Source organism: Musa acuminata, chromosome BXJ1-3 (genome assembly GCF_036884655.1).
Source record: "Musa acuminata AAA Group cultivar baxijiao chromosome BXJ1-3, Cavendish_Baxijiao_AAA, whole genome shotgun sequence".
NCBI lineage: Eukaryota > Viridiplantae > Streptophyta > Magnoliopsida > Zingiberales > Musaceae > Musa > Musa acuminata.
In genome coordinates, this window is record NC_088329.1 from 12,298,725 (window position 1) to 12,321,701 (window position 22,977).

At 49.0% G+C, this 22,977-nt stretch overlaps 3 protein-coding genes across 6 annotated transcripts; 1 reads left to right on the forward strand and 2 right to left on the reverse strand.

The window, feature by feature from the left end:
- Nucleotides 1-3,280: 3,280 nt before the first annotated feature.
- Nucleotides 3,281-6,213, reverse strand: LOC135623219 (catalase isozyme A-like). 4 transcript variants are annotated; one of them, XM_065125948.1, is made up of 8 exons: nucleotides 6,068-6,212; nucleotides 5,458-5,554; nucleotides 4,996-5,273; nucleotides 4,150-4,926; nucleotides 3,965-4,054; nucleotides 3,762-3,829; nucleotides 3,597-3,690; nucleotides 3,281-3,503 (listed from the first exon to the last, which is right to left on the reverse strand). In XM_065125948.1, exons 1-8 carry the CDS (start codon nucleotides 6,080-6,082, stop codon nucleotides 3,444-3,446), a joined length of 1,479 nt encoding a protein of 492 aa, XP_064982020.1. In that variant the 5' UTR covers nucleotides 6,083-6,212; the 3' UTR covers nucleotides 3,281-3,443. The 4 variants fall into 4 exon arrangements, 3 of the variants coding, with proteins under 3 accessions (XP_064982020.1, XP_064982012.1, XP_064982030.1); XM_065125940.1 differs by having other exon boundaries at nucleotides 3,597-3,829; nucleotides 6,068-6,213; XR_010491316.1 differs by lacking the exon at nucleotides 3,281-3,503 and having other exon boundaries at nucleotides 3,610-3,690; nucleotides 3,965-4,011; nucleotides 6,068-6,211.
- Nucleotides 6,214-18,646: 12,433 nt separating this feature from the next.
- LOC135637089 (molybdate transporter 1-like) lies at nucleotides 18,647-20,169 on the reverse strand. Its single transcript, XM_065149477.1, has one exon. The coding sequence runs from the start codon at nucleotides 20,165-20,167 to the stop codon at nucleotides 18,800-18,802; it is 1,368 nt and encodes a 455-aa protein (XP_065005549.1). The 5' UTR covers nucleotides 20,168-20,169; the 3' UTR covers nucleotides 18,647-18,799.
- An 830-nt stretch (nucleotides 20,170-20,999) lies between these two features.
- LOC135637093 (glucan endo-1,3-beta-glucosidase-like) lies at nucleotides 21,000-22,710 on the forward strand. The gene is made up of 4 exons (XM_065149485.1): nucleotides 21,000-21,135; nucleotides 21,213-22,192; nucleotides 22,264-22,558; nucleotides 22,634-22,710. Exons 1-4 carry the CDS (start codon nucleotides 21,081-21,083, stop codon nucleotides 22,660-22,662), a joined length of 1,359 nt encoding a protein of 452 aa, XP_065005557.1. The 5' UTR covers nucleotides 21,000-21,080; the 3' UTR covers nucleotides 22,663-22,710.
- The last annotated feature ends 267 nt before the right edge of the window (nucleotides 22,711-22,977 follow it).

Consider the following 22,977-nt stretch of genomic DNA (forward strand, 5'->3'; position numbering starts at 1 on the left):
TGAAGCATTTCAGAGTATATCAATTATATAGGAAGCATTTCGGAGTATATCAATGGCGTATTAAATGTTAAGGAGTATATCAATGGCATATGAAGCATTTCGGAGCATATTAAGGGCATATAAAATGTTTCGGAGTATATTAATAACAAATAAAATATTTCAGAATATATCAATGATGTATGAAACGTTACATAACATATTAACGGCATATGAAGTATATCAGAGCATATCAATGGCGGATGAAATATTTCGGAACATATGGCATATGAAGTATTTCGAAGTATATCAATGGCATATGAAGCATTTCGGAGCATATCAAGGACGTATGAAATGTTTCGGAGTATATCAATAATAAATGAAACATTTCGAAACATATCAATAATGTATGAAATATTACGGAGCATATCAACGAAATATTTCAGAGTATATCAACAACATATGAAGCATTTCGGTGCATATCAAGAGCGTATGAAATGTTTTGGAGCATATCAATAACAAATAAAATATTTCAGAACATATCAAAGAACAAATATGAAACATAAGCTCAAATATCGTATATGACGTTGTATACATTTCATTCTTATCCAAAGCATATATATAGAAGTATATAAATAAAACTTTGGATATTATATCAAATATATATATTATGAAGTGGGATCATAATATAATATGGTCCATCCATTTCTGAATGACTACCAAATATAAGTCTCCTACGTTTGGGAGCTTCATCCACTTATGTCTGAGTGAAGTTATAGGGGGCCGCCGATAGAGCATCACGAGCTCTAAGTATAACTCTCTTTATCATTTCTAGTAAAGGTTCACATTTATCTCACAAACACCATAGTATAAAATGACATTGTGAACAATAAAATTGGGACATATTGGAAACATATGTGGAACAACAAAATACGTGTGCCTATACGAAACATTACAATACAAATATGAACTTTACATAATAGATTCATGTATGCAAATACTTGTAGGACAAGAGTATATAAGAATTTAAAATAAAAATATAAAGCTCAAAAGTAAGGATTTTAGTTGAAATCAATTTCCAAAGAGATGAAACAAGAATAGGCAAAATCGATCAAAGCTCGATTCTAACAAAATTTAAGAGGCATATTGCATGAATTATTTAGATAACTATTTATATTCTAATTTATACAAAATAGGGGTCATTCGAAAGATGTATCAATCTAGTTTTAAAAAAATTATGTTTTGTATGAATAGGAGTTTCTAACAAGGAGTCATAAATAATTTAGTAACCAAAGGTTAGAGAATATTATCTCTATTTTACAAAATTTATAGAGTTATTAGAATAGATAATTCAATAGGCATTTATACTCCAAATCTTTTAAATTAGATATATATAAAAAGGTTTATGAGTCTAGTTTCTAATAATTATATTTTATATAAATCAGAGTTTTCAATAAAAAGTTATAAGCAAGAGAGTACAAAAAGATCAAAACTAATGATCTATATTTTACATATTTTATTAGGATAATTAAAATAATAGTTTCAATAGGTAAATAGACTCCATATTTATCAATCTTAGTATCAAAAGAAAGAACCATAAGTATATTTTCGGATGAATTTAATTTTTCCAAAATCAAGAGTCTTCATAGACAGTTATAACTAAAATAATATAGAAAGGTCAAATCTTGAAAATTTTTAAATTTATTATTTTATTCTCAAACGATAGAAATATCAAGTATGAAGTCAAAATCTTCTAAGTTTTTAGAATTAAGATGAAATCAGATATCAAGATTTCTATAAAAAAAAAGGTTAGAACACTTGTCATAGAAAAATTTGAGTATCAAATATGTAGAATTGATGCACAACCTCAAGCAAAACAAAACTTCTTCTCCTTCTTCTACTTCAATTCCTCTTTCCTTCTCCTCTCAAATCCACGTTGGTTGCAGCAAGTATTCCTCCTTTGTTAAGTTTTTCTTCAATCTCTCATATAATTACTTAGGTTTGGTTAATACAAGGATTGCAAAGTGGTAAGCATGCATAAAAGAAGCATATGTGTCATCCTTAGAATAAAATAGGTGGCACCAACCTTATGTTAGCTAATGACATATGTCCATCATTTTTTTTAATATAATATGAATATTTCATAAATCATATCATATTTTTAATATTTATATTTAGATCCCTGTATTACAAACAAGTCCTTACAAAATTAAAAAAAATGAGAGATGTTACAGGGATGCATTAATGTCTTTCGATGTTAGTTTAAAAATGATGTCTTTCGATGTCTTTCGATGCTTAGTTTAAAAATTGATGCATTGAGCAATCTTCGATACTTAAACCAGGAGGATGGGCGCATTGGGCAATGGATTACACAACACTAATTGAAACTGTTATAATTTTTGTTGAGGAGCGTTGAGGGATGGAGTATCTTAATCGATCCATCTGCTTCAAATAACGAACAAGTGTGAACATGAGAAACTTGTTAAAATGGCATTGAGGCACCCACATTAGGCGATAAAGGAAACAATAATCAATTCACATTAGGCATTGAGCATCTACGCTTGTCCTCGTTCTAATGCAAAAATAATTTGAATAGAGATTATAATGGTGGATCAATTCGACATGATTCCAACCCATATGTACAAAAAAAATCTTTTTGTGTAGCCAAAAAGGGTTCGGAGGGTTCGGAGGGTTCGGAGGCTCGTTTGATGATTAAGAAAGGTTCGAATATTTGCTGAGTGATCAATTTACACAATGATCAAGGTTTCTAACACTCGATTTGATATAAACCTACGTAAAAGATTGATCAGATGAGATTTTCGATATGGTCACTTTAATACTCTAATCAATCATGAAACATATTAAAAATTTATAGTAAATAGTCAGACCTCAATTATTATAATTTAGTAGACTTTTATAATCATTTTATTTGAAGTTAATATTCAAAATATCCTCTTAACATTTACCCTGTGTTTTCTCCTTGTTGATTGGGGTACCACGTGTCAATCATTGATTGGGACAAAAAAATTCTATGAAACTTTATTTACTATTTTTTAATATAATCCTCTTTGACATTTTATATACACTTTATTGAATTTCGAATTACTCAAAATTAGTAAACTTGTATGCTCGTAAATAAAACTGCGTGCATTGATATTACGTAATTGTAGGAGATTCATCAAACCTTTATAAAATATCATCTTACTTTCAATCTGTGACTAAATTAAAGGTATTCTTTTTTTTCTTCGACAACATCGACCGAAGAATTCCTTATCGTTCTCGTCCATATCCAATGCCAATTCAATTAAAACAAATGCAAGAATTCCTTATTGTTGTCATCTGTTCCAGTTCAGATAATGCACGAATAAACAACTGCGACTGTAACATGTAGCAGACTTGACATGGCTTTATTTAGGGTGGCATAAGCAACCAAAGTCCAACGAAGACCACAGTGCTCCTCGTCCCCATCACATGTTTGGTCTCATGTTGAGGTGATTCGCCACCCTCTGTCCCAGCGTTGCGTCGCACTGCAACCATTCACCGCAGAGACAATGGTGTTCTTACTCTCTGCTCCAAAGGGAAAAGCGACCTATCTACGTTGAAGAAAAGAGGAGCTTTACCTGTGACAGGTACGATATCCAGATGCTGCGGAGCTCATAGCTGACCTTCGGGTGGCGTAATGCCTCAGCCCAACGGCGGATGAACCGCTCTTGCCTGAGATAAACAGATGAACGAAAAAGGCAAACGACATGTAAAGATCGAAGGGAGAATAACAATGGCAGTACCTGTCAGATTCCCAGGAACGGTAACGCTCTCCAGGTTGCATGAAATCATTTTGCTTAGGAATCACAGTCTGCATCGGTGTAACGAAGAAGGAGCTCATCAGCAATCGTATGCCTCGTGCATGAACAACAGAGGATTTCACTCTCGCACAGTTTTGAGACAGAGTACTACAAGAGAAGATAAAGGATTTCCACAAGAACCTCACCTTCTCACGCCTGCCAGTGACGACGCGATTTGGAATAGGAAATTTCTCTGCATGACGAAGAGTAGAATGTCTTGAAGGGAAGTAATCGACCTTCAGAACAGATCAAATCAGCTTATAAAGTAAAGTAGCAGATCAGAGCAGGATTCAGAAAAAGGAGTCATGGCTAACTTGCAGAGAATACATACTTCTTCGTCCCTTTGCACGAAGTTCATCGGTCCGTCGAAGTGATTGTTGTGGAGAGCACACTTGGGGGCGTTCACCGGCAGCATCAGGTAGTTGGGGCCGAGGCGGTACCGCTGCGTGTCGGCGTAAGCGAAGATCCTGCACTGAAGCATTTTGTCGTCGGAGTAGTAGATGCCGGGCACGACCAGGCCCGGGCCGAACGCCAGCTGCTCGTTCTCCGCGAAGAAGTTGTCGATGTTCCGGTTCAAGACCAGCCTTCCGACCGGCTGCAGCGGCAAGAGGTCCTCCGGCCACGTCTTGGTGTCGTCGAGCGGATCGAAGTCGTACCGGTCCTCCTGATCCGGATCCATGACTTGGACGAAGAGCTTCCACTCCGGGTAGTTTCCGGAGGCGATGGAATCGTAGAGATCCTGGGTGGCATGGCTGTGGTTCTTGCCCCCGACGACGATCGCCTCGTCCTCCAGCAGGCACTTGACGCCGCATGTGGGCTTCCAGTGGAACTTCACGTAGTTCACCTTCCCTTCCTTGTTGATGAAGGTGTAGGTGTTGACGCCGAAGCCCTCCATATGGCGGTAGTCGGACGGAACGCCGACATCGTCGAACAGGAAGAAGAAGGTGTGCAGGCTCTCGGGGTGGTGCGACAGGAAGTCGAACACCCTCCAGTACTCTTGGATGTGGGATTTGGGGTTGGGCTTGAAGGCGTGGATCACGTCCGGGAACTTGATGCCGTCGCGAATGAAGAAGACGGGAAAGTTGTTCCCCAGGAGATCCCAGTTGCCCTGAGGTCATTAGAGCAGCGATGAGAACGAAGAGTCAGAAGACGAGAGTACAGAGGAGCCGGAAGGTACCTCTCTGGTGTAGAACTTGACGGCGAAACCTCGGGGGTCTCTGATGGTTTCGGGGCTACCGCGCTCGTGGATGACGGTGGAGAAGCGGACGATAACGGGAGTCTGGACGCCGGGCGCCCGGAGGAAGTCGGCGCAGCTGAGGTGAGTGACGTCGTGAGTGCACTCGAAGAAGCCCTTTGCACTGGCGCCGCGTGCATGGACGACGCGCTCCGGAATTCGCTCCCGAGCGAAGTGCGCTACCTTCTCGATCAAATGGTAGTCCTCCAGCAGGATTGGCCCTGCCAAATTCCAAGCGAACAAGTAGGGTTACAGCACACAGAGGCTATCTATCATCTTCTTCTTCCCAACAGAACAATATTTTCCATTCCAAGAAAAGAGAAGAAATAACAATGTTTTATTGGGAATTATAATGACTAAAATTCACTTCAAAAAGGGGGAAAAAAAAAGAATTGGGGAATGCACCTCTGGATCCCACGGTGAGAGCTTGGTCATCATTCCATACAGGTGCACCGGCATTGGTAGTGGTAAAGTTGGTGTCGAAAGAGCTCGAAGGCCGGAACTATATAAACAATAAAAAGAAATATATATATTATTTTTTAAAAAAATATTTAAAAAAAAGAATTATATTTTAGACATCTGGATTTTTTTTCCGTTCGAAAAATCCAAAAATACTTGATATTACCATTTTTTTTTCCTCTAAAATTACTACGGATTGTAATTATTACTATACAAGATTGACATATCAACAAACACATCCCGTGCAACGCGCGTCTCGATCAATCACAGTAAAATTGCAGCCATTGGGCCAAACAAGAGGGACCCACAATCCGCGTCGGCAGAAGTCTTCCATCTGATTGAGGGGCCCCTGTTTGGACCAATGAGCTAAGATCCTGTTCCAGCGAACACATCCGAGCTTAGGTACCGTAATTTCACACATTCCAAATCTCCATTTCTGCTGCTTAGATACCAAGTCATATTTCCCCATGCAGTAGCAGAAGAAAGAAGGGCTTCTACAAGCCTTCAGATTGCCTCACGAGCGAAGAAAGAAACAGCGGGAAGAAGAACTGCATACCTTGTAAGGATCCATTGGGGGTTTAAGGGAAGGGAAGGGGAAGAGAAGCGAGGGGGGCTTGTTGCTCCCCTCTGCCACTCCGACACCTTAAATAATGGAAGAGTTGTTTCCCCTCACCGCCCGGTCAGACCAATGCTGGCTGAAGAAGGGTACAGGAAAGTAGTTCAGAGGTGATGTGGAACCAAACCTTCTTGTGAGATGTGTAGAGGACCATCGTCTCTGTGGATAACATAAAGAAGAAGGTAGATCTCATGGTGACATTTTACCTTATGAAATCAATAGTGACAACCAAAATTACTGAGCAAAAGGACGCTTTGGGAGTTGGTATCACATCGTTGTCTCCAGCACATGCATTAAGGTCGAAGAATCCAACACACTTTTGGGACAAAGCGAAGTGAAATTGCAACTATGTAGGATTGAGATTGATCTGCTCTTAACAGTAACAAAAGATAAGAGTTGCTCGCTACTGCATTCTACATCATCATCTTCTTCTTTGTGTCATCGATGGAGGTTGATAATATACGTTTTGGCTCCAAGTCATGTCACAATTAAGGTCACGCCACGCTACAGCTAAGTCAGAAGGGGAGCACCCCCACGTGCCGAGCTAGAGATTGTACTGTTGTGGAGAACAACCTTGAGCCGTGGCCTCGGGGCCGACGTGGTTGGGTTCGGGTTCGAATGATCGGAGATCTTCCTGAGCGACCCTTGAGACTGCTGAGGTGGCCGACTGCGGTGGTTCGATCGCGACGGGACGACCGTTTCCTCTAGAAGGGAACTCCTCGCCTGGGCACGCGGTAGGAGGTGCTCCGCCTTCATCCCTGCACACAGGTCGGGTCGGGAAGCTCAACCCGACCCCTCCAATGATCAAGTCAGTTGATAGTGGTTAGGGATTTTTGTCTACCTGATTTGTCTCCCCCCTCCCCCCCCCCCCCCCCTCTTTCTTCTGAACACGAGGGTATTTATAGGGAAGGTTACTATTGCCTAATGTGCCCACTTGCAGGGAGCAGGAGCAGGATCGTACTCCTAGTAGCGTCTGACACTGGTGTTGGCGTGGTGTGGAGGATCGGGCTCGCGCAGGTCGTGGCGTGCCCTGGTCGTCGTCCTGGTCTGCCTCGATCAGGCGCGAGGCATCATCCGGGCGCAGCTAACTTTAGCCCACGTCCCATCACCATTATAGCCCTCATCATGTACCAAGATGTTGCTCGGTATGTCCTGACCCGGTAAGCCCGGGACGACGTCGTATGGTGTCGTTCCGCGCGTCCCGGGACGATAGCTGCACAAAGGTACCATCTCACCTCTCGAGGATCGGCCGCCATGCCAAACCCGCGTACGACCGACCCTGATATAATAGTATAAAAGCCCATGGCCGGCATCCGGCCCAAAAGAAAAAAAAAAAAAAGGAGAAGAGAGAACCCCACACTAACTGATTTGTTGAGGGGCCACAGTCGGTAATCACCCGACGGGGCCTTTTGTGCAGGAGAGCGGTCATCCCCAAAGCAAGATCATTTCGATCAAGAGAGATCGCCTCCCCCCTATGCGCCGACCTGCATCCTGACGAAGAGCCATCAACCAATGCCTCGAGTAAGAGCCACCTACTAGCTTCCCGACCTCGACAACCAACTCAGATGATCGAAGACTCCCGACATCGACCCGTGAACCAAGCCGTGCTGACTCATCAACCACGGTGCATCTGTTCACCAACATCTTTGGCGCTAGAAGGAGGGTCATGTCGTAGGAGCATCTCACAGGAGCTCTCCCCGAGGGAGAACCACCGGCCGGCCACCCCTCTGTCGGGTTCGGAGATCGGCCCCTCCCCATCCTCGAAGATGGGGGGATCCCGACCTTGATGCCAGATCACTACTGGTGCATGTTTAACGATCCGGGGCTGTCGCCCCTCGGACTTACATTGGGACCCTTGATCGTATCGCCTGAGGCATTCCTCGACCTGACTAAACAAGTACAGGCAATGGCAGGGATGATGCAGACGATCGTCCCACTCATTCCGTATCATGCGGCTAGTAGCTCCCCCGACCGACCCAACACGGTAAAGGTCGAGCAGGGAGCAAGTCGGGATGCGAGAAGCCCGAGAACAGACAATTGACCCGAGAGGTCCACCCGAGCAGAGCATGCCCGCACCCTGCCGAATCACTCTGCCCCACTTCGAGCCTGACACCATATCATCCGACTCGACATATGACTCATTTAGGATCCAGTTATCCTGGGTCAACCAACGCTTGGACGAGTTCTAGCGCGAGTTCCAGAAGTTGTGAGGTGAGTCGGGCAAAGGTAGCTCGGGCAAATCCTCTTTTACTTAGAAAATACAGGACAAGCCTATACCTCTCAACTTCAGGCTGCCAGCATTGGAGAAATACGACAGCGGCCCCGATCCCGCAGAGCACGTCATCGCATTTTGGGCTCAGATGGCCCTCTATGGCACCTCCGGATGCACTAATGTGTCGGGCATTCTGACCACCTTCAGGGGACTGGAACGAGCATGGTTCAGCCGGCTACGCCCATCCTCGGTCTTATCTTTCAACCAGCTCACTAGGGAGTTCGAGCAGAATTTCCTCGCCAAAGTGCGACCCAAACCTTCCATGGCCATCTTGCTCGCGTTATCCCAGCGCGAAGATGAGTCGCTCTCTTAGTTCGTGGCACGTTTTGCTATTGAAATCCAAGGATTCCCGGATACTCATCCTTCTTTAATCATGCACGCATTTTTGATGGGTTTGAAGCCTTCAAGGTTCTTCTGGTCGTTGATCGAGAAGCCACCATCAACCATCCCCGAGATTCTCTAGCATGCCAACCAATACATCGTCGCTGAAGCTCTGGTGGCAGGAAAGCTCATGGACGGGAAGAGGCCAAGGGCGGAACAATCCTGAGGAACGACCTCAGAAGCCCTAGTGCATCCCCGCCGGAGGCACGACTGACAAGAGCTGCTGCTCCCGAGGCCCCCGCCTCTCCCTTTGAACGCATCTCGTACCGAGATCTTCCTCCAAATCAGGGAGAATGACCTCTTGCAATAGCCCAACCCCATGAAAGCTACTCACAAAGACCGGTCCAAATATTGCCGGCTCCACCGAGACTACAGCCATGACACGGAAGACTGTCACGACCTCCAAAATCAAATCGAGGACCTGATCCGAAGAGGTCACCTCAGGTGCTACCTCAAGGAACCCCAAGAAGCAACTCCATGCCCCAGGGGACCCATCGAAAGGCAAATCGACGTCATCTCTGGAGGAGCAGTAGCCAGCGGCAACAGCTCCATGGCAAGGAAGGCCTACGCTCGGAGCGTGATCGAGAAACATCCCCGACCCGAGCTCGAGCCCGAAATCACTTTCGGAGCTGAAGAGGTTGAGCGCTCCCATCACGACGATGCTCTGGTGATCTCCATCCGAATCGCCAACGCTCGGGTCAAAAGAGTAATGGTCGACACCGGGAGTTCTGCCGACGTACTGTACCTCGATACCTTCAAGAAGCTTGGCTTGACCACGGAGGACCTCACCCCCATGGCGTTTGCACTCACTAGGTTCACGGGGGATTCTATCTCTTTGCTTGGGACCACCATCCTCCCTGTCACCATCGAGGAAGAGCCGAAAGCAAAGACGATAATGACTACCTTCATAGTGGTCGATCTACCCTCGGCCTACAACGTCATCCTCGGCCGACTGAAGCTCAATAAGTTGAAAGCGGTGGTGTCCACCTACCACCGGGCCATCACGTTTCCAATTGCGGCATGGATCGGGGAATCCCGTAGCGATCTGGAAGAGTCAAGGCAATGCTATCTTACAGTGGTTACTCTCCTGGAGAAGTCACGCCCCCGTCAAGTTACAAATCCTCGCGAAGGACCCATGGTACCGATGCAGCTGGAGCTCCCCGAGCAACTCACCGAGGTACCCCTGAAAAGGAACCGGCCCGACCTGACCATGAAAGTTGGGACAACACTCCCCAAAGCAGATTAGCTCCAGCTCATCGATTTCCTAAGGGAAAATACCAATGTGTTTGCATGGTCCCCCAAGGAGATGCCCGGGATTGACCTAGGGGTGACCCAGCATGATCTCAACATCGACCCCGAGGCTAGGCCTGTGAAGCAAAGACCAAGGAAGTTCGCTCCCAACCGGCAGAAGGCGATCAGCGACGAGGTCGACCGCCTCAAAGAGGCAGGTTTTATTACCGAGATGAAATACCCTCGGTGACTGTCGAATGTAGTCCTCGTTAAGAAACCTAATGGTAGTTAGAGGATGTGAGTTGACTACACCAATCTTAACCAAGCATGCCCTACAGACTGCTATCCACTTCCTAGGATAGATCAACTAGTCAACACCACCATAGGCTATGAACTCCTTACATTTATGAACGCATTCTCGGGCTACAACCAAATCCAAATGGCATCTCAAGACCAAGAAAACACTACCTTCATCACCGATAGAGGAGTGTATTGCTACAAAGTAATGCCTTTCAGCCTAAAGAACACTAGGGCAACTTATCAAAGAATGGTCGACAAGATGTTCAAGCACTTGCTTGAGAGAAATATGGAAGTATATATGGACGACATGATCGTAAAGAGTAAGACTGCAAGCACACACCTGGCCGACCTGGCGGAGACATTCCAAACGCTTAGATGGTTTAACATGCGCTTGAATCCCGCGAAGTGCATCTTTGGGGTCAGCTCGGGGAGATTCCTCGGTTTCGTCATCCACCAGAGAGGGATAGATGCCAACCCGAAAAAGGTTTGGGCCGTAACCGAGATGCACCCCCCTCGCTTGATCAAGGACATGCAGTGCCTCGCCGGGAAGTTGGCGGCGCTCAACAGGTTCGTGTCACGATCAGGCGACAAGTGCCTCCCCTTCTTCCGGGCTCTGCGGCAAGCTGACAACTTCATGTGGACATCAGAATGCGAAGCAGCCTTTAAAAAGTTGAAGGCGTGCATTGCGCGCTTGCCCCGACTTGCCTTGCCCGAACCAGGCGAAACTCTTGGTCTCATCCTGGCGGCCTCGGCGTAGGCAGTCAGCTCGGTGTTAGTTTGGGAAATGCCACCAACACAATAGCCTGTCGATTATGTAAGTCACGTCCTCGTTGGGCCCGAGGTGCGGTATTCCCCGATCGAGAAGCTAACCCTCGCACTGATGAAGACGACCCAAAAGTTGCGACCAGATTTCCAAACTCACACAATCAAAGTGATTACCAACCAGCCGTTGTGGTAAATCCTTTCCAAATTCGATGCGTTGGGTCGAATGCTGCGGTGGTCGGTCGAGCTCGGTGAATTCGACATTCAGTACTCCCCTAGAACCACCATCAATGCTCAGGTACTGGCTGATTTCATCTCCAAGCTAACCCCCAAAGACCATGTTATTGGACAGGAGAACAACGAGGACACATGGACCCTGCATGTGGACGGCTCGTCCACTGCCAAAGCAGGTGGAGTTGGACTTATCCTCAAAGGCCTATCCGGAGAAACCTACAAGAGATCGCTTCGATTACAATTCCGAGCCACCAACAATGAGGCCGAGTACGAGGCGCTACTTCACGGCCTACGCCTTGCCCTGGAGATGCATGTTAATAACCTCGAAGTCTTCAGCGACTCCCAGCTGGTGATGGGACATGTCAACGGGAGCTACGAATCCCAGGACCCAACAATAGTGGCATACCTAACATAAGCAAAGTAGCTCGCCCATCGCTTCAACCGCCTCTCGGTCACTAGAGTACCTCGGGTGCAGAACATGCAGGCCGATGCATTGGCCAGATCGGCCTCCGCTCGTGGCCTAGTAGCAACCCTGACAATTGAATCCGTAACGACATCGATGATACCGACTCATGAGGTCGTCGAAACAGAGGCCTCGCCAAACTAGATGGAAGAGATCCTCCGCTTCAAGAAGGATAGGACGAAGCCCGACGACCCGACGGTTGCAAGACGACCGAGGTGAACCCAAGCTTGGTACTGTGTGGTTGGTGGAAAGCTATATCGTAGGGCTTTCTCTCAACCTCTCTTGCGCTATCTCATGCTATTAGAAGTAGAGACGGTCCTGGCCGAACTCCATGAGGGGATTTGTGGGGAGCACATCGGGGGACGAACCTTAGCCTTCAAGACTCTCAGACAGGGGTACTACCGGCCAACCATGCGCTAGGATGCCATGTCAAACATGCAGCAGTGCTAATAGTGTCAAAGGCACTGACTACAACACTAGCCAATGGTTCCTCTTACCCTGATGGAGGCGGCCTGACCCTTTACCCAATGGGGACTTGACCTTCTCGAGCCTTTTCCTCTAGCTTTAGGACAACGACCCTTTCTTATAGTGGGATCGACTACTTCATGAAGTGGGCTGAAGCCGAACCCTTGGCCTCCATCACCGAGAAACAAGTTCAAAGCTTCACGTTGAAGAACATTATCACCCGGTTCGGGATTCCGAGGGCTATCATCACCGACAACGGAGCTCAATTCAACAACACTAAATTCAAGGCCTATTGCCAGTTATATGGGATACAGTTGAAGTTCAGCTCAGTTGCACACCCCCAAACTAACGGCCAGACCGAAGTAATGAATCGGGCGATTCTGGAGGGCCTTGAGAAGAGGGTCTCGGGTGTGCACGGAGCCTGGGTGGATGAGCTCCCTAGCATCTTGTGGGCGATGTGGACAACTCCCAAAACTGCCTCCGGGGAGTCTCCATTTAGCCTAGCGTTTGGGACCGAAGCAGTCCTCCCTCCTGAGATGGTGTTCTTGACCTTGCGCACCTCCAACTACAAACAAGAAGACTCCGAGGAAGGCCTGTGAGCAAACCTAGATCTCCTCGAAGAAAGAAGAGCCAAGGCACACCTATGTATCTTGGCGTACAAGAAGGCTACAGCTCGGATATACAACCGTAAGGTTCATCCACGACCAATCAAGGTCAGGAACCTCGTCCTTCGAAAGGCAGAGGTGAGCGACCAGACCCGAGCAAGAGGAAAACTCACGCCTAACTGGAAAGGCCCCTATCAGTCTACGATGTGGTTCGAGATGTGACCTACCGACTCGAGACTATAGAGGGAAACCCTCTGCCAAGGACGTGGAATGCAGCGAAATTAAAGAAGTTCTACCCATAAAGGAAGTATGTCGAGGTTCTGGAAAGACATATGTTATTAAGAAGCATGCACATCCACGACCAAAAAAGACAAGTCAAAATTCCAAAACAAGAGTTTCTTTATTGATGAAAAAGAAGTACATGTTGTGGTCGGGCGATACAGTTCCAAAATTCAACCCGACCAAAGCAAAAGAAAAGGTGAATACAAGTCCTCGGTTTGGATGAGGAGTCTCAGGCCCGTCATCAAAAGGGATGCTCGCCAACATGTCAATGTCCTGATCCTCTAGCTGGTTGGCAAATGGGTCCGACTCCAATTCCAGGTCCGAGTACCTCACTCGAAAACAAGCATAGGCCACTCGATACCCGAACTCATACGTCACCCGCCCCGACCTCACCAGGCCATGCTCAAACCCGGCGGACTCCTTGTACTCAGCGATCGCCCCTTTGATCTTCTCGAGCAGCGCCAGCCGCTCCTCCTTCAGGACCTCTTCAATGATCCAAGCCGAAGACCTGGCAGTCTCGACGTTGTGGGAGAAGGTCAGCAACTCGTCATCCAACGTCTAGATATGGGATTGACTTTCCTCCAACTCGGCCTTCAGACGGTTCACCTCCTTGTCCAAAACCGAGGCATGCTACTCAGCTACAACCATGACCTCTAGACCAAATGCACTCCTCAACTCCAAGTCCTCCAGGCGAAGAGCGTCATAAACGTCCGACTGGCACTCGATCATCCGCCCGATGATCATCTGCCCGACGTCAAGGACCCGGTCGATCGGTGCCATGGTATACTGTTGGCCTTACACCAAAATTAACGTCAAGACCCACCCTAAAGAAGGAAGAATAAAAAAGAGGAGTGCCACCACTTACCCAGACCAATGACTTGGCCGCCCGGTCCGCCAGTACCTCCAAGGAGGAGCAATAAAGCTCCCTGGCCATGGCCGGGTGAAGCACCCCCCGGATGAACTCCTGGGTAGTCGGCCCATTAGCCCAAATATGACTATCGGCCTTAAGGCTCACCCACCGAGGGGTGTAGGGGGGTCCCGGCTCCCTAGCAAGAAGGTCGACCATGCTTAGGGCCTGGAACTGCTCGCCTTCAGCCCAAGGGCGGACGCGACACAAATCCCCAATCAACTTCGGGCGTGCTGGTGCCCTCTTCCCGGGGTCATCGTCGGACGATCTGGCCACCCTTTTTTCCTTTCACACTCCCCAAGCCTTCGCCTTGGGGGGCAGCCCCAGACAACCTCGGGATGACACTCTCACGAGCAGTCGAGCTCGCAGACGTCTTCTGGACCACGGTCTTCGCCTTCTTCTGAGGGCGACTGGCCTTTGGGGATCCCAGGCCCTCCTCGATGTGCCCTTCTACGGGGCATCCCCAGCTCCGGAACCCCCGCCACCCCGAGACGGTGGCACAGCGGCCTTGGTGTGAGGTATCCTCTTCACAGATTGAAGATCCACCATCCTTGCAAGGAAAAGCCCGGTCGGTCAAATAGCTCAGGACGAGCGGATGATCCATAATATATGAATAACCATACCCCCAATGGCTGGGCTTAGTTCCGCCTCGACCAGCCACTCCTTGTTCATCTCCCTGATTGCCCGAGAAGAGGATAAGATGCCTCTCAACCGATTCATGTCCGCTATTTCTTCGACATAGAGGGGGGAGGGGGGGGGAAGGTGGGGGGCAGTATTATCGATAGTTTGGGAAGTTCATCCAGTGCTAAAACCCCACCCCCGACTATAATTGACGAAGAAGAAGTGGCTCTTCCAACCTTTGTTGTTGGAAGGAGCACCGTTGATCTTAAAACCGCTGCGGGTGATCAGGTAATACCTGCCCCGCCTCCTACACAGATGGAAGTAAGCCAAGAAGAGGGTCCTGGTCGGCTCGATCCTAGCCCCTCGACACTCCCCAATAAAGGCCACTAGATAGCGCCAAGAGTTTGGCGCCATTTGGGACGGCGATATGCCCCATTTACGGAGGCACTCCTCGATAACAGGATGTAGCGGGAACTGCAATCCCGCCTCGAGGGCCCCCATGGTCAGCCCAAACCCGTCAAGAAATTGATCATACGACTGTTGACCATACCAAGGGGTGTGAACGCCATAGCACTCTGGGATGCGATAACGATCCCGAAGTACCCTCAAAAAATCCTTGATCACCACCGAGTCCACATTATGCCACAACTTGAGAGTTTCAAGCACAACAGAGCTCCCTGTGGCCTTCGAGGGAGTGCCACCGGAGGACACACTGATGACTTCAGCTCGCAGGCCCCTAGAAGGAGAAGATGAAGAAGAGGAAGATGAGGAAGAAAAAGAAGAAGAAGAAGAAGACGGAGACATCCCGACCTCAAGGTTGGAAGGAAGAAGCCAGGGCGCAGAACAAAGGACTGAGCAAAAGTGATGGCAATTGCTTTGGAAGAAGCTTATAAAGGGCAAGCTACTCCACTGCGAGATGATGGTTAGGCTTCCTGAGGAGAGAGATGGTCGCAGCATTTTAAACCCATCATAACTCCTCAGATTCGCCAGATTCGTCGATCTCGGAGCCCCCGCTAAAGGCACCTCGTCACCAGAAATATCCCACCAGAAGCCATTCGAAACAAGAAGTTCCCGCCAGGACCCACATCGCTCCACTCGGCTCGCCACGTGGTGTGGTGGCACCTGGGCAAAATCTAATGCATCGCCCAATGATGCCCCCCTAGTCTTCATTCGAGTCGTTCCAGATCGGTTCCTGACTTGTGACTCGTCGGCACCAAACCTAAGCTTGAGATCAATCACTCAGCCCGTAGGTCTAGTCCTCGCCCAGGTCGCTCTAGATCAGTTCCCGACTTGCGACTCGTCAGCACCAAACCTGAGCCCGAGATCAGTCACTCGGCCCATAAGTCTCGTCCTTGCCCGAGTCGCTCCAAATAGGTTCCCGACGTGCGACTCGTCGGCACCAAACCTGAGCCCGAGATTAGTCACTCGGCCCATAGGTCCCATCCTTGCCTGAGTCGCTCCAGATCGGTTCCTGACTTGTGATTTGTCGGCACCAAACTTGAGCCCGAGATTAGTCACTTGGCCCACAGGTTCCGTCCTTACCCGAGTCGCTCCAGATCGGTCCTCGACTTGTGACTCATTGGCATCAAACTTGAGCCCGAGATCAGTCACTCGGCCTACAAGTCCAGTCCTCGCCCGGGTCGTTCTAGATCGGTTCCCGACCAACGACTCACCAACATCATCCTACATAGGCCCAGCCACCAGACCGAGCATGCAAAATCATTCCCAAAGCGTAGGGCACCACCCTCGAACTGCCTCACGATAAGCTAATCCAGCTCCCCCCGAAAGCAAACAATGCAACCGTGGCATTCCAACCCAAGCGTGCCTCTCACCCTCTCAAGGACCCCACGACACGCTTCGATCAGGGAGGGAGAAGTGATAAGGTACATTTTGGCTCCAGGCCATGTCACGCTATAGCAAAGTCAGCAAGGGGAGCACCCCCATGTGCCGAGCCAGAGACCGTACCAAGATGCTACTCGGTGTGTCCCAATCCGGTAAGCCCGGGACGATGCCGTATGGTAGTGTTCCGCACGTCCCAAGACGGCGGCCGCACAAAGGTACCATCTCACCTCTCGAGGATCGGCCGCCATGCCAAACCCGCATACGGTCGACCCTCATACAATAGTATAAAAGCCACTAGTCGGCATCCGGCCCAAGGAAAAAAAAAGAAGAGAGAACCCCACACTGACTAATTGGTTGAGGGATCATAGTCGGTAATCACCCCGACGGGGCCTTCTGTGTAGGAGAGCGATCATTCCCAAAGCAATATCATTTCGATCAAGAGAGGTCGCCTCCCCCCTACGTGTCCACCAGCATCCTGGCGGAGAGCCATCAACCAACGTCTCGAGTAAGAGCCACCAACCAGCTTTCCGACCTCGGCAACTTGCTCAGACGATCGAAGACTCCCGGCATCAACCTGTGAACCAAGCTGTGCTGACTGTTCAACCACGGTGTATTTGTTCACCAAGTCGTGCTGACTGATCAACCATGGTAAATTTGTTCACCAACACATGTTTCCAGCTTCTTATCTTCCACTTGTGGCCACAAAAATGGTGGGAGATAATATCCGAACTCGATTATTGTTCTGCAGCAGTGCTGTGCTGCACAACAATTCAATTATTGAGGCCTTCATTCTATTACCCTCTTTATGGAGAGTGGTGGCATTAGGTTGAGAATAAATATCATGAGTGTGTATAAGAGCATCACAGTATCCATGACTCAGATTCCAAAGAATTTGATGAATACGAAAGGGAATTTATTGAATGGCAGGATGAACGCAAACATAACAAAATCTGACCACCACTCTGATTCCTTTCGGTGTCGACAAGGATATGATGCAACACTCGTCATATGTCTACACTCAAATGCTTCGGTGCTTTCACATCGGCACCATATCAGAATGATCACTCAGAGATGAACGTGACAGAGCATCTCAAATACGGCATACTTCACAACCCATGTGGTCTCATCCGCACGATAGATAGGAATGCTTCCGACCACTAACGTCGGAAGAGATTAATTGTTTCGTTAATGCTGGCATGTTTTCTGTACCACTACTTTGCAATCAGACCAGACAACACATCTATCAGCACAGCACAAGATACGAAGGAGAGATAAGATAAGAGGCAAAGGATCTCCGAGAGATTTGATATTCTAAGAATTATGTAAGTTACAATGATGAAATCTCTCTATACCATCTCTTCCCTTTTTCACTCCATTCCATGCCCTTCTTTTGCCTCGATATTTTCTCTTGCGTTATAAGCTCTTCCGATCAATCCCCGACGCCTTTCTTTTCCGAGAATAACTCTTGGCCGAATTGATTGATGAAATAGGGTCGATGAGTTCCACCGACGCTGACCACAACCATCGCCGTTCATCACTACGTGCTGCCGGTAAGGAAACAACCACGGCCACGGGAGAGAGAGCGAGCGAGCGAGAGAGCGACGAATGGGTCACGCGGCCACCCCCACCACACACGCCTTTTCCTCGGGTGGGTGGAACGCAGGATTCAGCAACACTAAGACAGCCATGCTTTTTAACTTGGAGGCTCGTGATTTGCCGGATTCCATCCGTCCCTATGTCGTCCTCCGCGGAGTAGGACGGCCGCTCCTCGCCACCCGACGCATCCCTTGTGGAATCGATCGCTTTCTTTGCTTGAAGCCACCTGTGGTGACGTGTTTCTGATGCGATGTGAAGCGAGTCTGTATCAAAGCAGTGTCGCCTGTTTATCGATAGAATCATATTAGTACAGGCTTAGAGAATGAAACTACCTCGTCCTGCCGCCAGAGGAAGCTTACAGTCGATGCATGCATGATCTACAGGACCACGGCAACAGAAACTCTTGCCGGCATAGTGGGCGAGCTGAACATGAACAGAATGGAGCAAAGCAAGGGATGATGCAGTTTGATTAGAGATGTTTACTTGAAGAAGAAGAAGAAGAAGAGTTGAAGACAAATGCATCAACTGTACATACATCCCTTCAGCAATTATGTATAAGTCTCATGCCAACACTATATTTTTTATATGCTCTGATTCTTGAACAATTTATGATTTAAGAAATATAAAATTACATTAATATATAAACAAACATATCAAACAACAAGACAACATTTAGCTTTATGGATTTTAGGCTGATTAGAGCGACTTTGCATCACATGTTACGATCAGTCGTCAGCAGCCTTCTCACCACGACCAACACGTGCACCACTATGCCGCACACGAACCCGAGCGCGGCGCTGGAGCCGACCAGCGACACCGCGGCGCAGATGAGCATCACGAACGACTCCGCCTTGCTCGACATGTCCCTCGCCGCCATGGCCAATTCCACCCCGGCGAACAGCAGCAGTACGCCCAGCAGCCCCACCGGGAACTCCACCAGCAGCCTCAGCAGCGAACCCCCCAGCACCAGCCCCACCGCCAGCTTCGCCACCCCCAGCAGAGCCACGCACGCGCCGGACCGCCCGCCGAACTTGTACTGCCCCGCCAGTCCCCCCGCGCCGTGGCAGCACGGCATCGCCCCGAACCAGCAGCCCACCAGGTTCATCAGCCCTACCGTGATCGACACCGACGTCGCCGATGCGACCTTGTCGGGGAACAAGTCGGTCGTCAGCTTGCACACCGCGATCACGGAGTTGAGCACCGACAGCGGCAGCTGCGGCACTGCGCCCTTGATGAATCCTTCCTTCCATGCGTGCTTGGAGATCTTCACTACGTGGATGCGCGATGGACCTGCTTTCAACTCTTTCACCACGCCGGGCTCCCTTATTATAGCTAAGATTATGCCGAGCACGAAGACAACAACAGCTGAAGGAACAGAGAATATCACTTTCCTCCAAGACTTGGCTCTTCTTCGTCCTCCGCCTTGTTCATGGATGACTTGCTCCTCCCGACCCTGTTCTGCTGCCTCACCAGCACCGTTGACGATCACGACGAACACGGTGGCCGCTATGGCCAAGACCAAGCCGTCGAGGCCCATCCAACGCCTGTCGCCAGAAGCCTTGCCTTTGGCGAGATCCTGGTCGTACCTGACGTACTTGACGGCGGTCATCGCGAAGGACAGGCCTTGAGCCAGCTGAATGCCGCGAACAACGGGGAGGGGGATGAACTTGTACGCAAGCTCCATGAGACGAGTTGCACCCAGCAAAAACACCACCGCGGAGGTGCATATTCCGGCGGCCATGATCTCCGGCACGCCGAAGCTCGCGGTGGAGATGGCCACGGCCGCGATGGACTTCATGGGCTGGACAGGCATGGGCACGCCGTAGATGAAGCCGGTGATGATGTTGTAGACGCCGGTGAAGACGAGGGTGGTGCCGAGGTCGAGGTCCTTGGCGAGCGCCAGGGCCATGATGATGGGGATGTAGGTGCCCAGGTCACCCAAGGCGCCGTTGACCTCCGCCCACCTCGACCGTAAGAGAAGGTTGGCGCGGGCCGCAGCGACGATCGTCGCGGGGATACCTCGATCCGGCTTGTCCTCGACGGTATCGCCATCGCAGGGGTTGACCGCGTTGGTGGCCATAATGCTTGTGTTCGTTCGACCTTGGTTTCGGCGTCGACCGCTATATATATAGAAGCGAGAGCGCCTTGGTTTGGTGCTTTCGGCCGAGTGCCGATGATGGTGGTCTTTCGGAATCATGAAGGGCCAACTACGAGAGGAGCCTAAGAGAGAAGTCAGCGTCAACTGTGGCACATTTTGGGTATGATGGATGATACGTTGGGAGATGGAGGATTGATGACAGCAAGCGAAGGCAGCAGTGCTTGCCATCTCTTTATGTTGACATCCACAAAATAATGCTTCTTTCTCTGTTCACTGTATATTAAATCTTGTATATTAATTGTGTATAACTGCAAAATTGAATGTTCTTATCTGCGGAAGGCTCGAAGTGAGTGTCAAGCAATGAATTTTCTATCTTCGAGTGAGATCATTATATACCATTGTTGTGGGAAGATACATATATATATGCTTATGAGAAGAGGACTCCACTAGAAAAGATCTGCTTGCTAAAACCATTTCTTTGCAGATTGGTCGCAATTAGATGACGATTATATTTATCAAGATAACATTGCATTTATTTTATATCATTAAATACTTACTAACCATTTGATTAAGCCAGAATTAATTATTTCATAGTTATTTTTTTGCCTTAATCTAAGCAATGTTTGGTGAAGTTAGTACCTGATTGGTAATATGCTTTAGATGTCACCAGCTTCTCTCTGAAAGAAATGAAACGCTAAAGCAAAGCGAAAGCAAAAGCTAAAAGCTAAAAGCTAAAAGCTCCAAAGTTGGGACCTCGATGCACAAGATTTGATCGTCAAGAATCCCCCTTGGCCAAAGCAAAGAATCCAGCGGCAATGTCTTCGGCTACTTGTCCCTTCGCCGCTATCTCCTTGTCTGTTCTTGTCTTTTCGTGCAGCTGGTTGCGGAAGAAACCATGGCCGCAGCCATTTCCACTCTCTCCATCCTCCTCATGGTTTGGACGATCAAAGGTACCTCACCATCCTTTGGTATCTGTCGGTGATATGTGTCGGCTCCTTTGTGATCTCTGCTCTGCTCGTTGATTCAGCTGTTGATGGAGCCGGCATTGGCATCAGCTACGGCAGAGCCGCAAGCAATCTCCCCCCACCCGTCCAAGTCGCGCAGTTCCTCGCCCACAGCACCACCTTCGACTGCGTCAAACTCTTCGACGCCGACCCCGCCACCGTGCAGGCCTTCGCCAACACCGACCTCGCCGTCGACGTCACCGTGCCGAACGACCTCGTCGCCAACCTCACCGACCTCAGATTCGCCCACAAATGGGTGCGAACCAATATCGTCCCTCGTGTCGACGACACCAACATCTCCCGCATACTCGTCGGCAACGAGGTGATCTCCACGGCCAACAGGTCACTGGTCTCCAGCCTCGTGCCGGCCATGCAGAACCTGCACACCGTCCTCACCAGCTTGCCGCTGCAGCACCGCATCAAGGTCGCTTCCCCGCAGTCACTCGGCGTCCTCTCCACCTCCAACCCCCCGTCCACCGGAAAGTTCAGGGAAGGGCGTGTCGCCGAGGTGATGAGGCCGTTGCTGAGCTTCTTGAGAGCCACCGGCTCCCCTTTCATGGTGAACGCGTACCCGTTCTTCGGATTCGCCGTCGACACGCTCGACTACGCCCTGTTCCGGCCGAACCCCGGCGTGGAGGACCAGAACACGGGGCTGGTCTACTCCAACATGTTGGACGGGCAACTGGACGCCGTCTTCTCCGCCATGAAGCGCTTGGGCTTCGACGACGTCGACATCGTGATATCCGAGACGGGATGGCCGTCGGTCGGCGACCCACGGGAGCTCGGCGTCAACGTCGATAACGCCCGGGACTACAACAAGAACCTGGTGCAGCACGTCTCTTCCGGCACCGGCACGCCGCTCATGCCCAACCGCACCTTCGAGGCGTACATCTTCTCGCTCTTCGAAGAGAACCTGAAGCCCGGGCCTCTCTCCCAGCGGAACTTCGGCCTGTTTCATCCTGATCTGCTGCCCGTCTACGATATCGGAGTCCTAACAACAGAGGTAGAGAGCCTCGTTCCCAATAACTTCAGACCAACGCAGGTGGATCTTCTTCTCTTGTCTTCTTCTTGCAGATGGGAGGTCAGGCCACTGCCCCAGTGCAAACACTGAACCCAACACCCTCCGATTCAAAGCGATGGTGCATTCCGAAGCCGAACACCGACGTCCTGTTGTTGCAGCAGAACGTCGAGTATGTCTGTGGGCAAGGCATCGACTGCACTCCGATTCAATCAGGTGGTGTCTGCTACTTTCCGGACACGGTGCCGGCCCACGCTGCTTTCCTCATGAACGAGTACTACCAAACCTTCGGAAGAAACGCATTCGACTGCGACTTCGGACGGACCGGCATGATCACCGCCATCGATCCAAGTATGCATCCAACGCTCGGTTCCGGTTTGCTTCCATTGCGAACGAGAACTCTTATCCGCTGATGTTCCTGTGCAGGCTACGGGAGCTGCGTGTATAGCTCATGAACTGGAGACGGTGCACTCCGCTCATTACATCATAGATTTCTTTCTACATATGTGATGCTTTTAGAGTTCTCCGGTGTGCTTCCCTCTTCTTCCTTAATCGTTCCTCATCTACTAATCTAATTCTTTACTCAGGAATTTAAAATGATACCAAAAATATAAATTGAGATCATATTTTATTTGCTGATTTAAGCTTTAAATACAATGTGGCTGATCAGAGGTATCGGCCATAAAAGATGTGCCAATAATATGCCATTGCAATAAAAGATGCATCAGAGAGCATTTTAATTACATGGTGACGAGGGTAATAATTGCGAT